Here is a 21378-nt window from a genome sequence, read left to right on the forward strand (position 1 = left end):
AAAATGATCCTGGAATTGAGAGTCAGCTCCTCCACCACTCCCAAACATCCTGATGTCCTTGCTCCTCTCCAACATTGCTTATCCCTTTTGACCGGGAGGGAAACTTCTCCTTCCTTGCCTCCAAAGAATTCAGCTCATCCATTTTACTGATAGTTTCTGTCTTTGCAGGGGCACAAGTGCCATAGCCATACTCCAAGCTCTGTTGGGCCCAGGGTAATCTGAAAGCCATTCTGCACTGCAGACAGAAAGGCTTTAAAGCCAACAAATAATTAAGGATGGTGCTTTTTTTGGCCTAAATGAATTCTGCCCATACTTTTTGATGTTCCTTCATGCTTGAGAGCAATCTGTTTGTGGTTAACATTGTTTTTTTTCTTAGAAATAGTGTCGAGGGTGTCAGAGCCTACATGAACAAAAAACTAAAGAGAGAAATATACTGCAGTACCATCACTCCCTCCTAAAAACCCAAACCTCTCAAGACCACAAAATAAATCTGCTCCTTACTGTTAATATCTTGTCCCTAAGTCCTGCCTCCCTGTGGAGGAGCTTCGGAGATGAGAAATCACATCTCTCCTTTCCACTCCAAACTCAAGAGCAGTTTGTAAGGGCTAAAAAAGAGCAAAGCAAGGTTCTTGCTGGAGGCTTAAGCTGAGGATTAACCGAAGTACCAGCTGCTCCTGTAGGGAAGCAGCAAGGAAAGAGTTGGTCGATGGATGTTTTTGTGTGTTAGTTGTTTGAAATTCCTTCTGGATGAGCACATAGAGATCAAGTGTGCATGTTCAGGGTAACAGGCAGCACTGGGTGAGAAAAACTGTCACCTTCTGAAGGATGGGAGCTTTACAAAACTCAGGTTTCAGAGCACCTAGGTTTCTGCAGGCATATGGAAGACTGGGAATACAGTTTATCCAGATGCAGTGGATGTATTCCTAAAGATACTCCCACAGAAATGCAACCAGTAGCATTTGAAATGAGTGTGTAAGACACAGTGACAGCAGCACAGCCACTCAAATTAACAGTTAAGCAAAGCTTAACTCTGTTGAAGTCTTTAATTCCAAAATTTGGAGAGTTCAGACATCAAAAATGAGAGGTGAAGGTTCAGGTGAGATACACAAACAGATACCCCATGAATTGCTCTCTTATCTTCACCTGAGACCTTGTGACTGAGACAAAGGCAGCTCCTGCTCAAAGGCCCTCAGAGGGGTTTCCAAACACAGGGATCTCACTTGGGGTGGCTTCTCAAGGATTTGTGAGAGGCAGCTGAGCAAATCCGGGCGTTACAGTTGTTAAAACTGCTATTTAAGAGCCCTCTCCTCTGAAATCTCAGTGCTAACAGATCCCACCCCCCAGTGACCAATCCCCAGGTCTCTGGGCTGTAAGCAAGGCTCTAAATGGACACATTTTCCCCTCCCCTGCTTGCCCAGGTCTCACAGCAGTCTCTGCTCTAGCAGTGGTGATGACAATTTACTCACTGCTCTGGAAATGCATTGGGAAAAGCACTTTATGCTTCAGCCAGGTTTCTCATAGCAGCTTCATTTTCACTGGAACGGTGCAGGAGGCCCTTGGAGAACTCTGGTCCCTGCTCCACCACATTCTTGGTAGCTGAGTTCAGCCTCAGCTCAGCTGTGCTAAACAAATACTCCTTCATTACTGTCAGGGATAAAATGCTTAAACGCTCTGAGGAAGCCACAGAAAAAGCTCCACTCGTGTCAAACTCACTTCATCCAGGATGGCTGAAAGATGTTTCACACTGCCCTTGAACGTGTGGTTGTGCCTCGGAAAAACCCACTGGAGTCACCAGCCCAGACCTCACCATCCAGCCAAGGTGTGCCCTGGCTCGGCTCTGGGATGGTGTGTTCATCCAAACTCAGCCAGGCTTTAATTTGGAATTTAATCTTTTAATTTGGGATGCTCTGCTAAGCATCACTGCAGGCTCCCAAACTGGGGCTGGTTTCAAAGCACCAAAATTCTTCCTTTAACGGGAGACCCAACATATTGGAAAGGAAACAGAAATGTGGACTTTATTCCTAATACTCTTTACTCATCTAACTTCTCCAATCATTTATTAATGTTAATTGTGTTTCAAACTGCCTTCCTCCCAATGCCAGCTTCAACACCAGCGAGTTTACCTCACACTCAGCTATTTTGGGACTAATTCTAACCAAAGGGTGGAAGAGAATTTAGTTCTAGTGGCAGAGCTGCACCTTCTTACCCAAGGTCCAGACTACTCTGTTGTATTGCAAGACAAACTCTGGCAGAGTTAAAGAACAACACAAAGCAAAGATATACTCCATAAAACATTAATATTTTAATGAAAAATCTTAGCTTCATGTTTCTATCCAAAGACACTCAAAACTAGTTTTTCTTCCCCCTTAATTTTGACCTATAATGGGACCAGTTTGGAGATTTTTTTTTTTTTTTTTTTTTGTATTTTGGAACATTTTTTTTTTAAAGATTAAACAACCAGGCTAGCAAAAAGGTACCCAATACATACTTTTCTTATATCAAACAAGCTAGTATTTCAATACAATGTAACTATACAGAATATATACATTACACATATGATCACAAAGCAAACACTACAGGCTCAGAACAGATCTGAAAAAACATGATATTCACATTGATTACAATAACTCTAAAAATGATTGTAACGTTGAAACGGCACTTAGTTTACAAAAAAAGTCACAAAAATATATATAGCCACCAAGAACTATGGTTCCTGAAAAATACTAATAGCCAGATAGTATTATATAAAATGTGAAGTGTATTTAAACATCGTATACATTAAAAAAAAAAACAAAACCAAAAACCCGAAAACCAAGTCTGTTAGGTCAATAAACATGCCAAGTAATCAAGCTGTGACCAGCATCAACAAGAGAAGCTGTACTGTGGATGAGATGACTGGATATACGGCTGGTGACTGGAGACTGGCACAGTTAAGGGGGTTTCACTGGTACTCAAATGCACAAAGAAGCCCGACAATAATTTAATTCACATTTTTTTTCTTTTTTTTTTTCCTCTTTTCCCTCTTCAGGGTTTCACCACAGGGCAGCACCTGGAGTGAAGGCACTGCAGGAACAGGGCAAAGAAGCTGTCCAAGGACTGGGTGAAGCCGGGGTTACAGGGCAGAATATCAAAGCATGCAGCGGCTGAACGAACAGTGAACCAAAATCACCTTCTGGGGACTGCAGCAACCCTCAGGAAGACTGTAGGAACAGTTGCCACACAGGCTGGCAGCACCAGATTCTGCTTTTTTTTTTCTAATGAGTGCAACCAGATTCGTAGCTGAGACCTGTGGGACACTGAGTTCCTGTGATAGCACACGTTGAGTTAACGAAAACCCAGAGCACTAAGTACTGTTGCATTAAAAATAATTCACATTTGTGTTTGATTTTTTTTTTTTATGGTACATTTCCTCAAACACTTGGAACCCACTGTATTCACCAGGCACCTCTGATGGGGCCCAGGTACCGTCCGGCCTTGAACCCTCTTATCTGCCATCAAGATGCAATGGGATTTATAATGTCCATAACTGGAGATGAGAACCCTCCAAAACTTCATTTCACCTTGTAAGCAAAACTCCAACATAACTGATCTGGATGAAAATTAGCTCTTCTCCACACTCTGATGGTGGGGAAGTTGTGGTGGATGCAGGAGCAGCAGGTGCTCCTCCATCTGCATTCTCTCCATCCCTGCAGGCTGCACAAAGCTTATTTTGCATATAAAATGCTTCCTGGTTTGTCTCAGAGAGAGAGACCAGCACTGTCTCAGAGCTCTCACACCCTGGGCTGGAGGGGGAACCAGCAACCAAGAAGTGACTGAAGCCCTCATATAAAAACTTTAAACCATAGCTTAAAAACAATAAAATCTTATCCTGCAAAGGACATATAGGGATCATAGTCTTATAAAATATATCTGACTGCATTGGCAGCTATTACTTTTTAAAAAAGTTTAAATTCATACCTCTTAGACTCAAGATCCACGTGAACCCAGAACCATTTTGAAGAACCGAGTCCTACTGATCTCTCAGTATGAGAGACTTGCCCATGGTCTCTGTGAGCCTGACAACTGAACTGCAGCTCAAACACCACTCCTGGCTGACTCTGCTTTGAGCAGGAGGCTGAACTGCATCACCCCCGGGGCGCCTTCCCAATTTCCCGGGCCCCTTGTCAAGCAGAAGTATCAAAGCATACCTAATAATGGATTCGTTCAGGGGAGGAAAAGGAAGGGGATAAAAGAAGATGCAGTCCAGTGTTCAAAACACTCTGCTAATGTATTAAAAGAAATGGATGCTTTAGGTTTAATCCCAAGTGCAGTTTAAGGCAAGGTTTTTCTAGCTTAGGTAGGCAACCCTCTCGCTCTGTTTGGGATCTAACCACAGTAGCAACCGAGATTGTTTTAGGATGTCCTATGTTTTTACACCTCTCTTGTGAAGAACACCAGCATTTCAAAGAACTGAGCACTTCCAACCAGTTAGGGAAGAGAAATAAAATGGTATTTGCATTTAAATTGTGTTCATTTCTACGGAGAAAAGAGATATTAACAAGAAACAATTACATACAGGACAATTAACATGTAAACTCAACCCTAAACCAACCAAGCAAAATCCTCCAAGAACTCCATTGTTCCTCCAGTTGAACCAGACAGAGAAGTGAGAACTAAATGAAGATGTTACCCAGAGATCAGGGGGTGGAGAAGATCATGTGTAACACCCAGTGCAATAACAATGAACCCCAGGCCTTGCCTTATACCACAGGGTTAATGAGCCTCATTTCTTTTCCAGGAAGAACAGATTAGAGCTACAAAGGCTTGTGACTTTTCCCTTCTCTTTGGTATTCAGAAAGCACTGTGCCTTCTGACTTTTAGGATTTTAAGTCTTAAAAATCCAATATCCAGATATGTAATTTGTGTATTTGCTATCATCTCCTCCCCAGTGAGCTCATTGCCAAAATACTTAACGGGTGAAAATGATGAGATTCTAACAGAAGATAATATCCACCACCTTATATCTGACCACCTTGGATTGTTATGTCTGTGCAGTTGAGAAATGTGGTTCTGGGTGAAGCACTTTGCAGAATCACAAAGGATTCTCAGTTACCTGCATAATACTTGTCAGAACAAGAAGTGAATTCTGTATTTGAGTTCAGTGTCGTAGCCCTGTAATTCAGGATAAAGCTCAGCAAAAGGCATTGTCTTGTCTCACTGGCTTCTCAGTTACAGAAATCACAAGTGGAAGAGAAATGGTCTTTAAATTCAGCTCATCAGCAGGACTGGGTTGATTCCCAGGACAGCAAAAGCATTTCTCCTTCAAGCCCTTTTGAGAAGCCTCACAAAGGTGGACACACGAGACTGAATGGCAGCACGGAACTTTGCAGCATGTTTCTAAAAACACCCTTTATCTGGGGGGGAAACTTCACTCCAGCAACTTGGAAAGTACTGAAATCCCAATGGCTTTCACTCTGTTTAAGTAAAATATGTGGGTTTTAGCTAAAACACAGCAGAGAAAAATTGCTAAAGTCACTGAAACCCTTTAAGCTCTTTCCAAAGGTCAATAAACTTTTTTTCCTCACAAAAGTTGGCTATTAATAGAAAGAACTCGGACCCAGAGAGCATCGGAGCTGCCTAAGCTGCCTGAATACAAATTGATCTGCAATATAATACGACTTTTGTGTTTCTTCAGGAGCAACCTTTCTCTACTGGTTTCATTTCCTCCTCGTGTTTGCATAAAACAAATCCGGACAGAAAGCAACAATTTCCAAAAAACAAGACTCGAAACTAAGGGAGTATTTTATGCCCCTGGAATACTAAGATCAAGCAATACCTACTCATTCAGCACGTCATCTGTAGGCCACGGGTATCTGGCATCAAAAGGCTTGAGTGAACTTCAGAAGCTCTAAAAAAAACCCCCACAAATGTCCTAATGGACTTCCTAATTTAGGTTTCAAAGCAGTACTGGAGTCCAAACAGCCTTGACAAAACAAGACTCGCTGCTCTGAAAATCCCACACCCGGAATTTTCAGCTTTTTCTAAATATGGAAAAATGAAATTGCAAATCTTTCAATTTATTGCTTTGCTTGGGCTCTGTGTGTGTAGCTGGAGTAATGGCCTTTAATAAACCGAGTTGGCAAGGATTTAAAGTGTTTTGAAACAGGAACAATTCATCATTGCTATATAGGCTTTTTGTAAACAACCCCCTGTTGGTTAGAAAGTTGGCCTTAAAGAGAATAAATTGCTTGTTTTGTCCAAAACAGGCTAATAAAAGTCTCTGAAACTATACATGCATATGTAGAAACAAAAAAATGTGCAATAATGCACAGAAGAGATTATTTTTTGCCATCTGTAAGCTCCCTCTAGCTAGCTTTCAGATTAGTAAAAATACAATGTATATGGGAGAGGAAGTGATCAGAGCTGCAAATAATCTGGGAAAACCTTCATTTTCCTACGTGGTTCCCCATCTACAGATCCAGTCAGGAGATGTTTGTCAGGCTTGCACGGATACAACCTCTTCCACGATCCCCAATTCCTGATGCATTTTCCACTAACCTTGGCTGGGCAGATCTGGACAGGCTTATTTGATCAAGCAGTTTCTAAAAGGACTGGAATAGAAGAAAGTAGGAACACCTGGCACGATTCACTTGGTTTGTGAAAACTGATTAATCTGGGATGGGAAGGGACAACGTGTTTTGAAGAAGTGTGTGACTGTTAAGTTTCAAAACTACTCACACCATTGCCAAGCACAGGGGCACAGGGAGAGCTTTGAAAACCAGCAGGCACAGATAGGAAGTGTCATTATTTTTTTTTTTTTTTTATGCACAAGATTAAAGCATACACTCAAAACTGTTCAATCATGATTTCCAATGCATCCTTTTTGTTTGTCACTTGAAAAAGGCTCCCTCTGATTTCTTGCCCTTCACCAGAGGGTCTGCAGAAGCAAGAGAAACTTAACGAGCTGCTCTAACTGTGGAAGAAGGAATAGTTAAAGTGATCTGAATCAGTTGTTCTTCTTTAGAAGTGTATCACAGCTTCCATGATGTTCTGACAAGATCTTTTTTTTTTTTGTGCAATCAGTCTTAAATATTTTCACAGAAGTGATCATTCAGTCATGAAAAATAATGAAACATCTGTCGCAGTTTCCTGTTTAAAGCGTAGCTTACAAAGTAAAAAGGGGAAAATCTCCCCACTTTTTTTTTTTTTTTGTTTGTTTGCTTTTTTGTTAAAAAAAAAAAAAATTAAATTAAAATGTACAGGACCAAACACAGGCACTTTCCAAAGAACAAAAGTGAAACCAAGCCATGAATTATTCGATAGTGATGGATGACAGCTCCGGTTTGGGAGGGTCACCCGCAGCTGCCTCAGCAGTGGCGTTAGTCTTTGGCTGCTCTGGCACATCTTCTTCCTTTTCTGCCAACCCACCCAGAGACCCCAAGGGGAAAGTGCTTTCACAATTCTGAGTTGACGACACCTGTGAAATGACAGGCATTTGGACAGAAGAGTTGCTTTCAAAGCCATGCTCCCCTAGCTCATACTGCCCGAGGGTCTCCTCTTGCTCCTGGTTTAAGTAGTCCGGTACTAGGAAGTCACTAGAAGAGGGGCAAAGGACAGAAGAGAAATGTCATTTCTCACACAAACATCAGCAGTATCAGTTTCTTTGTAGCAGTTACATCACACAAGCTACACACTGAGAACAAAGATCCTCATTTCACACCGCTGCAAGAACATGGCAGTGACGCACTCCCCCCAAGCACTACAGCCTGCTTCTCATTTCTGCACCCAGAGAACTTCTTCAGTGGCACCTATTTTGCACCTGTATTTCCTGCACAGCCACTTCTTGTTATTTAAACTGTATCACCTTGATGAGAATGGAAGTTAATGTCTGGAACATCACATGTCGCTGAAAACCTCGCTGAAAAAAAAGGGAGCGCTCAGCCTTTAAAAATAGAAGCAAAAATGAGTTCAGCAGTGGGACAATGTGGGCCCTTCCCACCTCAGAGGTAAATCCAGACCAGCAGCAGCATTCCCTTTGGAGTGGACAGGCTGGGAGCAGCAAGGGCTCTGCTGCAGTGGGAGGTTGTGATGCCAACACTTATCACACTGCTGGGGAAAGCACGGAATTGCCTCTCTTTCCCCTGTCGCTCCTAGGACAACACTTCTGTAATGTCCTTTTTACCAGCTGTGGATCCAAAGAAAACCCACCAAACTCTCCAGCAGCATTTTCAGGGCATGAGGACATATGGAGAATAAAATTTCTTTGCACATTTTCAGCACCAGACATGAAGTCTGTACTTGAGACAAATATATATATATATATATTACATATATGCATGTTTGTATGCTTTGGTTCCTCCTGGCAATAATCCAGTTAAAAGCAGTCCTTAAATGACAGCAGCATTCACTGCTTCAACTCAAACTCCCAATCAACTATGCTAAACTGGTGTTTGTCAATACAAACTGAAGGAAGGGCTACAGGCAGCTAAAATCACACCCTATAATCTGACTTTAATTTGACAATGCAGTGCTTACCACAACCAGAGTTTTTGCTCTGGTTTTGGCCCGAGAGCCAAGAACAAAAGCTGTGTAAACCCACAGATATGAAGCACTTGTACTTTCAAACAACATTCTGCTGGAAAAAAACAGTGACTGGCTTTCCTGGTTTTTTATTTGCAGTGTTTACATCCTACGTCACCTCTGAGTTAATGGCCCTTAGTACTGCCAACCCTATTGGTCTGAGAACTTAGTAATGTTACCTAGAAAATGAAAGAGGGAATGGAGTCATGCAATCTTTCCCCAGTATCAAGCAATGAAGTAATTACAATGAAGTAATAAATCTGTGCCCTATGTAAGCGAACAGGCTACGTACAAGATTTTAAACAGAAAATTATTTACAGAACTCCATGGATGCTGTAGTAAAGAACACTATGGCTTCACACCATTAGCCTGGCCATAGGTACTACTGAAAAGAGAAATGAAGTAGCTCAGAAGCAGCCTCTGCATATCCCTGGGTTCTTCAGTGCCCTCCTAGAGAGCTCACACGCTGTAAGACAGATCAGACACAACCGAGAGTGGCGCAGGAATCAATCTGCCTGGAATTAGCTGGCAACCTGAGGAGAGGCACAGCAGGCTGCCCTGAAAGCAGGAAATGACGATTTAGGGGGGAGAAAAAAAAAAAAAAAACAGAAGGAGAAAAAAAGGTAAAAAAAAAAAAAAAAGCAAGTTTCCCTGTTAGGTTTTTGCTGTGCACCTCACCTGCTCTGGAAGTAGTTTGCTAGCTCTGACGCTTCATGGTTCAAGCTCCTCAGGTGAACGATTAAATTTCCAGAGTTGGTGAACATGGCGCCGCATGTTTTGCACTCGTAAATCCGAGGCTTGCGGATAATGTGCCGGGAAACCCGCATGTGGTGTTTATATTCCCCGAAGGAAGTGAAAGTGGCACTACATATCTGGCAGCGGAAACAGCGTTTACCTTCGTGCTTCAGGCGGTGCATCTTGAGCGAGTAAGCGCGGGTGAACTTTTTCCCACAGCGGTCACACTGAAAGGGTTTAATGCCTGTGGGAGAGAGAGCACACTCGTGTCACCTTCTGCCACCACAGGGCACGGGCAAAATCCCTCAGGAATTCTACAGCAGCTCTCAGAGAAGCCTCGCTTTGGGAAGAGAGTCCCTGGTTAACTTGAAAATGGCAGGAACAATGAGGATGGAGCTGCACTTGAAACAACCTCGAGAACAGGAATTAAGCCCAGAGCAACATCGATCTCTGTTTAGGCACTGCTGCAACTGGCTGCAAATGGCAACTCAGACCATCCACAGGGCTCTCCAACCTAACTTTCTCCATTTCCCAACTGTGACCTCCATAGTGTCCGTCCCCACGGCTCAAACTGAGCACATGGGTAAGATCCTGAGGCACAGCCAACACGGATCTGATGCCGCCGCCATCGCAAACCACCTTTGAACTCCCTTTGATCTCAGGAGATTCTTGTGCCAGACTGGTTCCCAACAATGCAATTATCAGCCTACTCTTAATTAATTGCAGTGTTTTTCTCTGGCTGCCTTTGGCCTCAGAGAAGTGTTCTGGCAGGGGGACTGTGTGCACACGGATACCCCTGTAATGCAGCAGGAATGATGATAAAAGGGGGAAGCAACAGCCTTTATATCGCGTGGGAACCTTGCTATACAAGCATTTTCAGCAACTCTGCATGACAGACAGCTCTCTAAGACAGTTCAGCTTCATGCCTCTCTTTTTTTTTTTTCTTGTATTAATTTAGAAATTCAGCTACTAGTTCATTTTTCGTTTCTTACCCTAAAACATACGAGCTCTGCAACATGTTGCAGTGGCTGAGTGTGCAATCACACCCAAACAGAAGTATTACAACATAATGGTCTGAACCACCAAAAACTTCGGATTTAATAAAAAGCCTGAACTCCAGAAAGTGGGGAAATCCAAACATGAGGCCAAGAATCTGCAATATGGAGCTCTATTCATAATAGGGCTGTCAAAGAATAAAAAAGGTTTTTTCAAAAGGTTCAATGTGCATCAGCCCGGGCTGGTAATTTCCCAGGTCTTTCACTCTGCTTTCCTTATGTTCAAAGCAGGAGCTGAACTTTTAATTGGGGCTTTTAGACAGAGAAAGCTGTAGTTAAGGTTACACTGAAATGCCCTGTTAAGCATGTGAAAACAAGTTAATACACCAGAATATGGGCTGGTGGAGCTCAAACTTTTCACGCTCTCCTCCTGTCCAAGGGCATCTATTTCCTCTGGTAGTTTGAGGAAAATCTCTTCAGCCATTTTGCTCATGAGAAAACACTTCCAACATTTACAAGCCTTGAGAGTTTCTTTTGCATGTTAATTACTCTAAAGCAGCTATTCAGATCTCCCCCAACTTTGCCCAGGGGTTCCTAGCTGACAGGTTGGCCAGAGATGCTTTGCTGTCAGACTTTTAACAACAGGTTTTGGATAATTTCACATCTGATACACCCACAGAGTTTGCTTTTTTCATATTAAACACATATATGGTCATATTGCTTGAAGGGGTTTGACAAATACTTGTTGATAGGAAAAAATTATACCTTGACAGCTGTTGCTCTGCCCCAAAAAGGTACATCCTCTGTGGGCAGGTAAGAGTCAGGCTCAAAGCAGGAGATGCTAAACCATGAGGAAAAACTCTTCAATATTCCCTTTATTCATTCAAATGTCAATGCTACTGCCAGATAATGCTGACAAGTCTTGAGAACACCAATAGCAAAGACACCGAGATTTCAAGCTTGGTTAGAAATCAAAATGAGTGCATCAAATGAGGGGATCAAGGTTCAGAGGAGGCATTCACACAAACCTCTGTAACTACCTACAGGAGCTAAATTGATTAGCAAACCAGTTCAGTTGTCCTGCAATCCCTCCAAAAACTCTGAGATCCAAAGGCACAAAACTTTCTTCAGTGCAAGGAGAGATAATATTTTCCTATGGCTGCAAGCCTCCTCTAAAACACAGCAGACAATTACAACACATCAGAGGAAGAATTCCAACCTACATCACTTCCTTCGTGGAATAAAAAAAGCCAAGAACACTTTATTTCATCTCAAATCTTTATCATGAAAATGCCTTTCAGATGCACACAAATGCTAATCATCCCTGAGCAGAGCTATCAGCCAGACTCCACGGCTCAAAACAAGCGTTCAACCCGACACTCAGCTCCTCAGTCTTGCTGAAATCAGCTCTCCAGGCGGTGAGTAAAAAAACTGCACTATTATTTGCTGCAGAGAGAGGCTACAAACGAGGAATTGCCGGGAATTTCTCACCTGAGTGGATAAGCATGTGTTGTTTTAGGTTCTGAATGCGAGTGAAGCGGACCCCGCAGGTGGGACACTGAAAGGGTCTGTCAGGACCGTTGGGGCTGGGCCTCTCTGTGCTGCTGGTGGAAGGAGCAATGTAGAGCTGGTAGGGGTACTGAACGTTCTCCAGACTACAAAGGAAAAAAGGCACCGATTTATAGGCAAGCCAGAGAAATAAGCATGGAAATCTGAACCCAGAGCACATTTGGATGAGGAGCAGAGGCTGGCACGGCACATTTGAAAGCTCTCTTTATGCTGGAAATCTCTGTCTCTACAGCAGTGTCTGACCTACACCTGAAATCTTAGCCACTGACTCTGCACATCTGAACAAATCCAGGGAATAGCCTCTGACTTGTGTTTCTTTGGGCAACAGGCCTGAGCACAGCTGCAAACTGAACTTTATTTTCCAGGCGTGGGCATTTTCTCAGGCGTATCGATGACTTGCAATCAGCAAACAGTCCCCGAGGAAGAGTTTAAAGAGCTGAGCAAATTGAAAGCCAAGGAGTATTTTGCAGCTTCAGTGGTATTTACAAATGAAATTGCAGCCAATTCATTTTTCATTTCAACTCAAGTTCCATGAACAAATATTAGTATCTACAATTACATATTTCTGAGTTTAAAATATTAATCTCATGAATCAATACTCGCTCCTTGTCTGATTCAAACAGCTCCAGCGCTGTGTTTAAAAAACAGCACACAGGCTGTAATAGGAACAATTTAACTTTCAAAGTAATTTATTTAAAACTGACTAATTGCTCCTACATAGCCTCTAGCTGCAAACTGTTTAAGGGAACTACAGTTCCCTTGCTAATCCAAGTCTGCCCCTTTAGGGCACAGTGAAATAAAAACAAATCTGCTGGTACAAACAGAGGAACGATGACGATTTGTACTTACCTGGGGTTTCCCTTCCCTGAGCATTAAGGTCTATATTTTTTGTTAAAATAGATATTTCAGCTTGCTCAGAGCCTCCAGGAAGATCAGACATCACTTGGCAGCAGGGAACTGCTCTGACCCGGAACATTCATTCTGTGGCCAGAACATTGCAATTTTAGCTTTACCAAACCATAATGTCTACAATGTCCTGAGAAAAGAGTACAGTGATGTCTGCTGTCACAGTCAGAAAGTCTCTCTAACTGAGGGAATCCTTGCTCCTTGAGCTCAGAGGGCTGGTTTCCAGGTCAGGCTGGATTCATGGACTTGTAACATTGAGGGGAATGAAATGTGCACTTTGCACAAAGACATTTCCCTGTGCATCACACAGAGCTCCAGCACAGAAGACAAGAACCAGGATCATCTCTTTAAAATCAATACCTAAATTGTCTTTATCTACTCTGGAAATGGATGTCAATTCAGCTGTGAGGACAGGGTATCTGATGGGTCTCAGAAGCAAAATTTATCTGGAGAGTGTAACACCAGGTACACATGATGAAACAATTTCCTGCAGGAGTTTAGTACCACTCAGTCTGTAAAACCCATAAGGATTTCTGGTCTCACATGGAACTGGAATAATATTTGCTCTAAAGAAGAAATGTTATCGTTCTTCACATCTTTTTATACACAGAGAGCTTGTGGAAAAAAAGAGATGCTGACAGACTTGTTGCTGTTTTGCAAGAAGGAAGTTACCAGCTCGTGTGCTGGGCCTGGCAGAATGCAGCTCACTGCCACTTCAGGAGCTAAGAAAGCCAGCTGAGGGGGTTGGGAATAAATATAAATATACATTCTGATTTTTCTAACCAAATTTCTGATCAACTCCAGCACTGCTGTTCCTCTCTGTGAACAGATCACTGGGTAGTGTGCTCAGATAAGAATTACATTTGGGTTTTGTGACATGTTGCTGCTCCCTCATTCCTGCATTAGGGGACCCTGAGGAGGCCAAAGCACATTGTGCTCCTGCAAGCTCTCTCAGGAGACACTCAAACTAGGGCACAAATGAGGAGCCACAGCTCTCCTTTTGTTTCCAGCTTTGTCAGGCTCTCTCACCCTCAAGGCCTCTGCTGGTGCCACCTTCTCTGCCATGGAAGGAGAAGTGCAATGGGCACAACTCCCTAAAAGAAATTGAAATTAAAGTTTGGTTTTATTCTCTATAAAACCTTCATGATGAGGTGGGCTGGTTAAAGCAGATCCAGTGGGAATCACGAGGCTCTCCAGCTACCAGTGACAGGCTTGTCTTTCCCATGCTCACAGTGCAAGCAAGATGAAATACCTATTGGTGACACAGTCAGAGATTATCTTGGAAACACAACCACATTTTCTCTCCCCTGCTTCTTTTCCACAAATACTCCATTTTCCATGACTTTGTCATAGATGTGGCATTTCACAGTTGAGATCTGTCTGACATCTCTGAGAATTTCTGTACCAGCCACAGAAAACCACAGGTTTCAAATGTTTTCACTGAAATATCCTACTTGCAATTTTTTTCTTCTTTTCACCAAGAGATTACACACGTATTTAATTATGTAGAACTGAACTCAGAAAAATGTGAGTACCAAAATGCTCAGTGAGCCTAGAAATGTTCTCTATTTGTAAATAACAACTATTACAGAAAAGTGGGGGTTCTCATTTTATTGGATGGAAACATTTCATAACTGAGCCTTTGCAACTCCTTTTAAATGCAGCCACGAACTGATACAGAGACCAACAGAGTTGAATTACAGATCTATGTTAGAAAAGTGGTTTACAATCCAATTGTGAACTAACAGAGAAAGAACAGATCAGACTTCACTGTGAAACAGTAATTTTAATACTTAACAGATTCCTGTGTGCCTGTTAAGCTGACAATTACATGTGACCTGCTGTTTATGAAACACTGATTATGGAGGAGGCCCAATTAATGATGTTAATTATTTAAGAGAGAAACTCAAGAGATAAGACATTTTAGATTTTGAAATATTTATGATTCTTTCCACAATGGTAAGGATGTAATATTGAGACTTTTAAATGGACTAGTCTTTTGCTTTGTTTTAGGAATATACATATATAAATTATGATTTTCAATATAAATTTGCATTGGCCACTTACAACTGGTTTTGACATTTTGAGAATCTCTATTAATAAAGAAATGTACAACCTGGACTTAAAGTAAAGGTGCATTAAGAAAAAAAAAAAAAACAACCACACCAAAAAGTGAGGGAGATTTTCTCCATCTTGGAATAAGTACAGTCTTGCACTTTCATTTAAATTTACAAAACTTGGTAGAAAATCTTTGTTTTGGAGTCTGAAATCCCTGTAACTGTCAGTTCAATTGTTTTATAAACAAGGTGTAAATTCTAGTTCATTTTGCTGGTGCTTCTGTCATTCTGAGAATAATCATTTTCAAATTTGGGCATAAACTAAGGAAAATATTCTTTCCTCCTCTGCATGGAAGAGACCTTTCAGTGAGACTTTTCAGTGTGTTTAAACAATTTTATATCTTTTGGATTTTCAAGGCAGTTTGTGCTGCAACTCTGCAATTTTATAGGAACTTTCTGAAATAATCTACTGCTGAAGATATGAGTTCCACTTGACTTTGGAATTACAGCTTTAAAAACCTGGATTAGTCCTAATGCAACATGTGCTCCTGCTGTTAATTCAACCCAAGTGCTGGGTGTTATTTTTATACTGAGGTTTGTTAGCAGATAGATAAAATCTTCCATGTCAGACAAAAAAAGTCTTATCTAAGCAGCTATTTTCCCTTTTTAATCCTACAATGGGACAGGTTTGAGATGGAAATGGCAGGAAAGATTTTTATGAGCTATGAGCACGCAGCTCTCGGTTGTTATCTCTGTAGGGAGCTTCACTTGACACAATTTCTGGAACACTCCCAAAGGCTCACACTTCTTCCACAGACCCAGTTATCTGACAAAACACCACAAAAGCCAGTTTGAACAACTGTGCTTAGGAAGGGGATAACTAAGAAGTCAAAGCAGTTGTGTGTACCCCTGTATGCCATCACTTGGCTCTAACAGAATTATGATGTATCTTTGACCAAACAGACCTGTTTTGGATTGGTTTTCTCTGCCAGCCTTCCCTTATAAGGGATTCCCTTAAGAAATCACTCAGCTCAGCACAGCAAAGGCTGCTAAATATTTACAGCAAGTGACAGGCAGCATTTTGGTAAGAAGCTACAGGCAGAGAGTTTGGGAGAGGAGATTTAAGGCTGTTATGTGTTTATGGCAGTAGTGACGTCTGGTGAAGTCAGGACCAGGTCCTTGTTTTCAGTTTGCTGCTTTTGGGGCTGTGTGGCAGCTTTAGGATGCATGTCTCACAGTAAAGGGTTTTTTATAATTCATTAATAAAGAGTAGTGATGAAGAAACAGCGAAACCATGAATATCTTTCTTCATGAATATCTTTCTTCACCAGTGCTGCCTGCAGAGAGAGAGGGAATGAAAAGCAAATTCTGACTTTCAGCACCTACATTCTCCTCAAGCACCTACCCTTCCAGAAGCTGACTGTACTTTGAGCAACACAGAGAATGAGATGTAGGAACAAGCAGACACTGTGGAATTCAGGGTGTGAGGGGTAATTACAGCCCAGCACTGGGGCAGGACACTCTGCAGCCCGGGTTGGTACGTACCGATCGTCATCGTCTGCGTGAGCGTTGGTGCCAGAGGTGCTCTGGAGTGTGGGCAACCCCTCAGTAACCCCCTCATCTATGGAGCCTAGGAGAGAAAAGGGCAAGTTCATGCAAATACATGCTCAAAAAGGGATGGAGAGCATGGAAATACACACTGAGCTTGCTTTCCCAATCTCTGGTAGCTGCTGCTGGTGCTAACAGAGTGAAATCGCCTTGGGAAAGAACCCAGTGAGCTTCTCCTTTACTCAGATTAGCTGCTGAACTGACAGCTCCACAAAGGACACATATTTGGCACACCTAGAAAATGGAAACGTTAAATACAGCCAGTTTTCAAAACACATCCAGTACTAGGACTGTAAAGCAGAGAAGTTACGTTCACCTAAAGGGACTGCTTCATCAATATTCCAGATTTGAGCAATAAAGATTTCAAACCTGCTACACTGCACTAAAACAAACCCACAGCTTCATTCACCTCAGGTGGCAAGTGTCAGACCAAGTGGAAAACCAAAGAGAAGGAGCAAAGACATGGAAAGGGAGGCAGAAAATGTGCATATTCTGCCAAAAAGCATGAGAGAGCTCTCCTAAAGTGAAAGATTTTTGTCTTAATGTGATGCCATGTTATGGGGACAGTGACAGGAGGAAAATGGCATCTCTGGAAGTTTTATTAATCAAAATTTTTAATTTACAAAGTTATAAAAGTTAATCCCGTTTTGATTTCTCCTTCTTTCTCATGAAATACTTAACTTGAAGTCTACTGAAAAATAAGCCCAACTGCTCTTAGGTTTAATTTTATGCCTTCACCTCTGAAATGCCAACAGTGCTAATGAGTTATGAAAACATCTTCTCAGACACAGCTATTGTTGTAACCATAATAACTTATTTATCAAGGCCCTGCTCCTTTCATATTATAAAGTGCTTCCAAATATAATAAATTGCAAATGAACAATTCTTGAAATTGCCCAAAGAGTGAATAAGAGCTTTTTGTGATATCAGAGAGGCAGGAACGCTTTTATAAATGCACTATAAAACACTGAGATAAATATATGCAATTATAGGAGGAAAATACATTCAGGGAAGACAAAGCTGTACTTTAACATATCTTGCTGCCTCCATTTACTATTCTTACATTACTGCATGAAGAAAGACATCTTTGGGAGGTAAAAAGTGCTTTCTGGCTACCAAGTGTGCTGTATCACAGATTAGGTACGAGTCTACTGTGCTAAAAAAAGCAAGAGAGCTGTTTCTCTTTAGAGCAAAAACGTGAATAAAAGCCATTCTGAGGGTGGTTATTATGCAAAGGCCACTAAATATTCATTCAAACATATTCAAAGAGCAGATTTGTACTTGAAAGATTTTTGCCCTGGCACATTCTTCTTCTCTCTGCAGCTGTTTTAAGGTAGAACATGCTATACTAACACCAGTGACAGATTTAAGTTTAATATTACAATCATTAAAGCCTGAGATTCCCTACCCTACCTGCTACTTTTCAAAGTATTTTTTGTTTTACACTGTGCTAGAAGTTGAGATTTCATAGCACTCAGTGGCCCCTAACTCTCTCCAATTCAGCCCCAGTCTCAGGTTTCCATTCCCCAATTCAAGCTGCTTTTGAAACACAATTTTTCTGATATTTCTAACTCAGAGAGATGTCCTCCAAAAACTTCTACAGGTCGTTTACTACTCATTTGTAATGCTGAGTATACACCCAGTTTCTCCTTTTAAGCTGTCTGGGTATGATATATGTCACAAATGTATAAATAACTATCACTGATATGGTATTTTTAACTTTACCTAATCATTATTTTTACTTGTTCTGTTTTGCCTGTGCTGATAGAATTATGTTGATGAGATAATTTGCATGTCTTATCACATGGCCCCGACAAGGCCTTTCTGAAGTTCTGACTATAACGAGTTACAAATTGAATCAAACAAAACCTGTTCCTGAGCAAGGACCACTTTTCCTGGCAAACTACCAGCAAACAAAGCTTTTTTTTTTTTTAATTTAAATATATTTTTAATTTATCCACTATTTTGGCAAACTACATTTAAAGATTTATAAACTATAAGACAGAAACTCAGCAAAGGTAAACAGCCCTGTCTCCAGTAAATAAAACATTTTCAGTTGGAAAAAGCATCACAATCTGAAATATCAACATATGAGCTACACGAACTGGGGAACAATCCAACAGCAAAGGATGGCATAAGTAGGAAAGATTTTAATTTCTTTTTAGTATTACCTGAATATTTCAACAGCACTTATTGTATTGCAGTCCTGGAAGGCTCAGACCGATCTCACTTTCTCCAGAGAAGGCAAGTGTTACACTGACAAAACCAAGCAAATAATGCTACCAGGCTATATTTATTTACCTTGCTGTAGTTTATTTATTTAATTAACTGGAGCAGCCTTTCATGTACATATTATTTGAATGAAGCAGAGCAGTCTTCAAACAAAACAGGTTTTATTAAAGATACTTCAGCAAAAAACCTCTACCGAGCACAGGTCAAGCCACTTAACTGAGAGCAAAATAGCTGACTTAGGCAAAATTTTGGTAATTAAATTAGAAATACTGCAAACCCTCTTACCTTCTGACTTCCTAAAAGCCATTCAATGCATTCTGTGAGCAGAGGAAAAAAAGGGATTGTTCCAGTAACCTTTAAGTATTAGCTATCAATAAGAAGAACCCAAAACTGGATTCAAATTGTCGTTCATGGAAAAAAAAGGTTTCTCTCAGCAATTGGCAGCATTTGGAGAAGCAACCTGAGAATCAAATCCCCCAAAAATGGAAAGATTCTCAATATTACGACTGTGTGGTTTTATTTCTGTCTGGGGCATTAAGATGACAGTGTTTCACCACTTCTTTTGCAAATCCTCTTACAAAGGCTCTCTGTCACGATTATACAAGATTTGATGCCTGATGCAAAGTCCTGGGGTAACCCTTTATGGCCACAGATCTGGTGCTGCAGCTCAGCTGACATCACGTCCTTTGGACACTAATGACAGCACAATTAGTTCCCTCAGTCAGGCAGCTAGAGGTAAAAAGGAGTTACCAACCTCTGCTGAACGAGGAGGGCGTAGCTTTCTCAGCTGCAAAGTTATTTAAAGAACTCCCAAGTTTATAAGCAAAGCATAAAAACTCAGGAGGCAGGTTCCTCCAGTAAACTCACAGGTGCACACGTGCCTATTGCAGGCATTTCTGTACGTGCTGATACCTGAAATGGTCATACCTATGGATGAAGACTGTGGGCTGATCAGGAGATCCTCCTGCACCTGCTCGCTCCCCGGGACCGTCTGCTGGTCGCTCAGGGAGCTCTGGGAAGCGCTCACGGGCTGCGACACCTCCTCGTGCACCTCCTCGTCGCTCAGCCTCTCCACCTTCACTCGCACGTCCTCCTCGATCACCAGGGGAGAACTGGCTTTGGTGCTCTCACAAGTCACGTAATCCGCCATTCTCCGGTTGGACTCGGAGGGCCCGGGCATTTCCAAAGTCCGCGAGTTCTCCGCCTGCTTCACCTTCTCCGACTGAAGCCTTCGATCGATCCCGAAAGGAAAAGTCCAGGGAAAAGCTAAGGACGAGTCCACGGGCTGGTTTCTGGACTCGGGGTAGGAAGCCGAGGGGTTGAGCACTTGGGGGGAGCTGGTTTGGGTGTTGCACTTGAGGGGGCTCTCGGGGGACATGACGATGTAGCTTTTGCGCTTCCTGCGCGACTCCCGGCACACGGGGATGGTTCTCTCCACCACGCTGCACTCGGAGGACACGGGGGAAAGGCTGCCGTCCCGGGAGGTGAAATTGCAGTTTGCACTGTTCTCCTGCCCCGCATCCAGCACCTTCTCCTGCTGGCTGGTGGGCGTGTTCCACAAAATGCTGGACTTCATGAACTCGGAGCACGTGCTGGCCACGCTGAACATCTGCATGTAGCTGGCCGCGGCCAGCACGTCGATGATGTTCTCCGTGTTGATGGACAGCGTCGCCGTGTAGGCGTACTCCAGCAGCGGGATGAACCCCGTCACCGTCACGTGGTGCAGGTCCAACACGCTCTTGCTCTCGTCCTCCGCTTGGCCCACGAGTTTGGAGCGGAAGAAGTCGCTGCAGGCCGCCAGCACCACCTTGTGCGCCCGGAAGATCTTGTCCTGCACGCGGATGGTGATGTCGCAGAAGTGCCCGTCGTTGCGCAGCATGTTCAGCTTCCCCAGCATCTCCTGACTGTGGGCAGGGGAGTTATGAGTGAATGTTTTAACACCCATTTTCAGATGGTTCTCCCAGCGTTCTTCCCACATACGAGAGATCACGGGTGTCCTGGAATAAAGAGCAAAACTGTCATTTCCGTGTCGGAAAGCAGAAGTCAGGTGGCTTTATAAGAAGAGAATTCAGCCAAATTCTTTCAGATCAGTTTTTCTGGTTGTGCAAGGGACTAATTCTACAGAAATGCAATTACTTACTTGTGAGTTTCATAAACACAGATCAGATTGCTTGCAGTCTATCCCTATATCTATCTATACCTCCCTATATCTCTCTCTATATACATATATAATAAATAAACCTATATAATCTTCCATATTTCTGCCACTGCCCACTCAAACCCAAATATCCCACACGCTTCACAGAAATGTTTGCAATACTAAAACAAAAGCTTTTTTTTTTTTTTAACTAACAGTGAGTAGAAACCTGTATTTTTACCTTCTGGGCCCAGAAAACTCTTGCTCACTGTTCTTAAACCTGACAAGAGCGTTGAATGTTTCTTTTAAGTGGAAAAGATGTCAGCTTGGGTCAACTTACAAGTGTGCAGGAGCAAGTAAATCTCCCAGAGATGGTATTTAATTCCAGAAAAGCTTTAGAGAAACTACAACATGAATTTCCAGAGGCCAGAGTTCAAGCTGGTAAACATAAAACAACAGCTGCCAGTAGCCCTGCTTTCCTGCTGCAGTGCAGGTACTGACTGCCTAAAGCTGCTTTTAATAAACAGTTTTGGACTAGGGTGAGGGGTGATTGAAAATTCCTTCAGAAACACAATGCACT

The 21378-nt window shown here is 42.3% G+C and overlaps 1 protein-coding gene across 3 annotated transcripts in view; it reads right to left on the minus strand.

The window, feature by feature from the left end:
* Positions 1-2278: 2278 nt before the first annotated feature.
* Positions 2279-21378, minus strand: part of ZBTB44 (zinc finger and BTB domain containing 44) — a 34314-nt gene continuing 15214 nt past the window's right edge. For 2 of the 3 annotated variants that reach the window (XM_050322909.1, XM_050322908.1), the window contains exons 2-6: positions 19589-20658; positions 16367-16451; positions 11781-11944; positions 9238-9538; positions 2279-7574 (exon numbers count right to left, since the gene is read on the minus strand). In XM_050322909.1, the coding sequence (XP_050178866.1) occupies positions 7292-7574; positions 9238-9538; positions 11781-11944; positions 16367-16451; positions 19589-20639 (1884 nt within the window). In that variant the 5' untranslated portion in view covers positions 20640-20658 and the 3' untranslated portion in view covers positions 2279-7291. The remainder of the gene's footprint in view (positions 7575-9237; positions 9539-11780; positions 11945-16366; positions 16452-19588; positions 20659-21378) is intronic. The other variant, XM_050322910.1, reaches the window with a different exon arrangement.

The sequence above is a fragment of the Myiozetetes cayanensis genome, unplaced genomic scaffold (genome assembly GCF_022539395.1).
Source record: "Myiozetetes cayanensis isolate MyiCay16 unplaced genomic scaffold, myiCay2020 scf29, whole genome shotgun sequence".
Classification (NCBI taxonomy): Eukaryota; Metazoa; Chordata; class Aves; order Passeriformes; family Tyrannidae; genus Myiozetetes; species Myiozetetes cayanensis.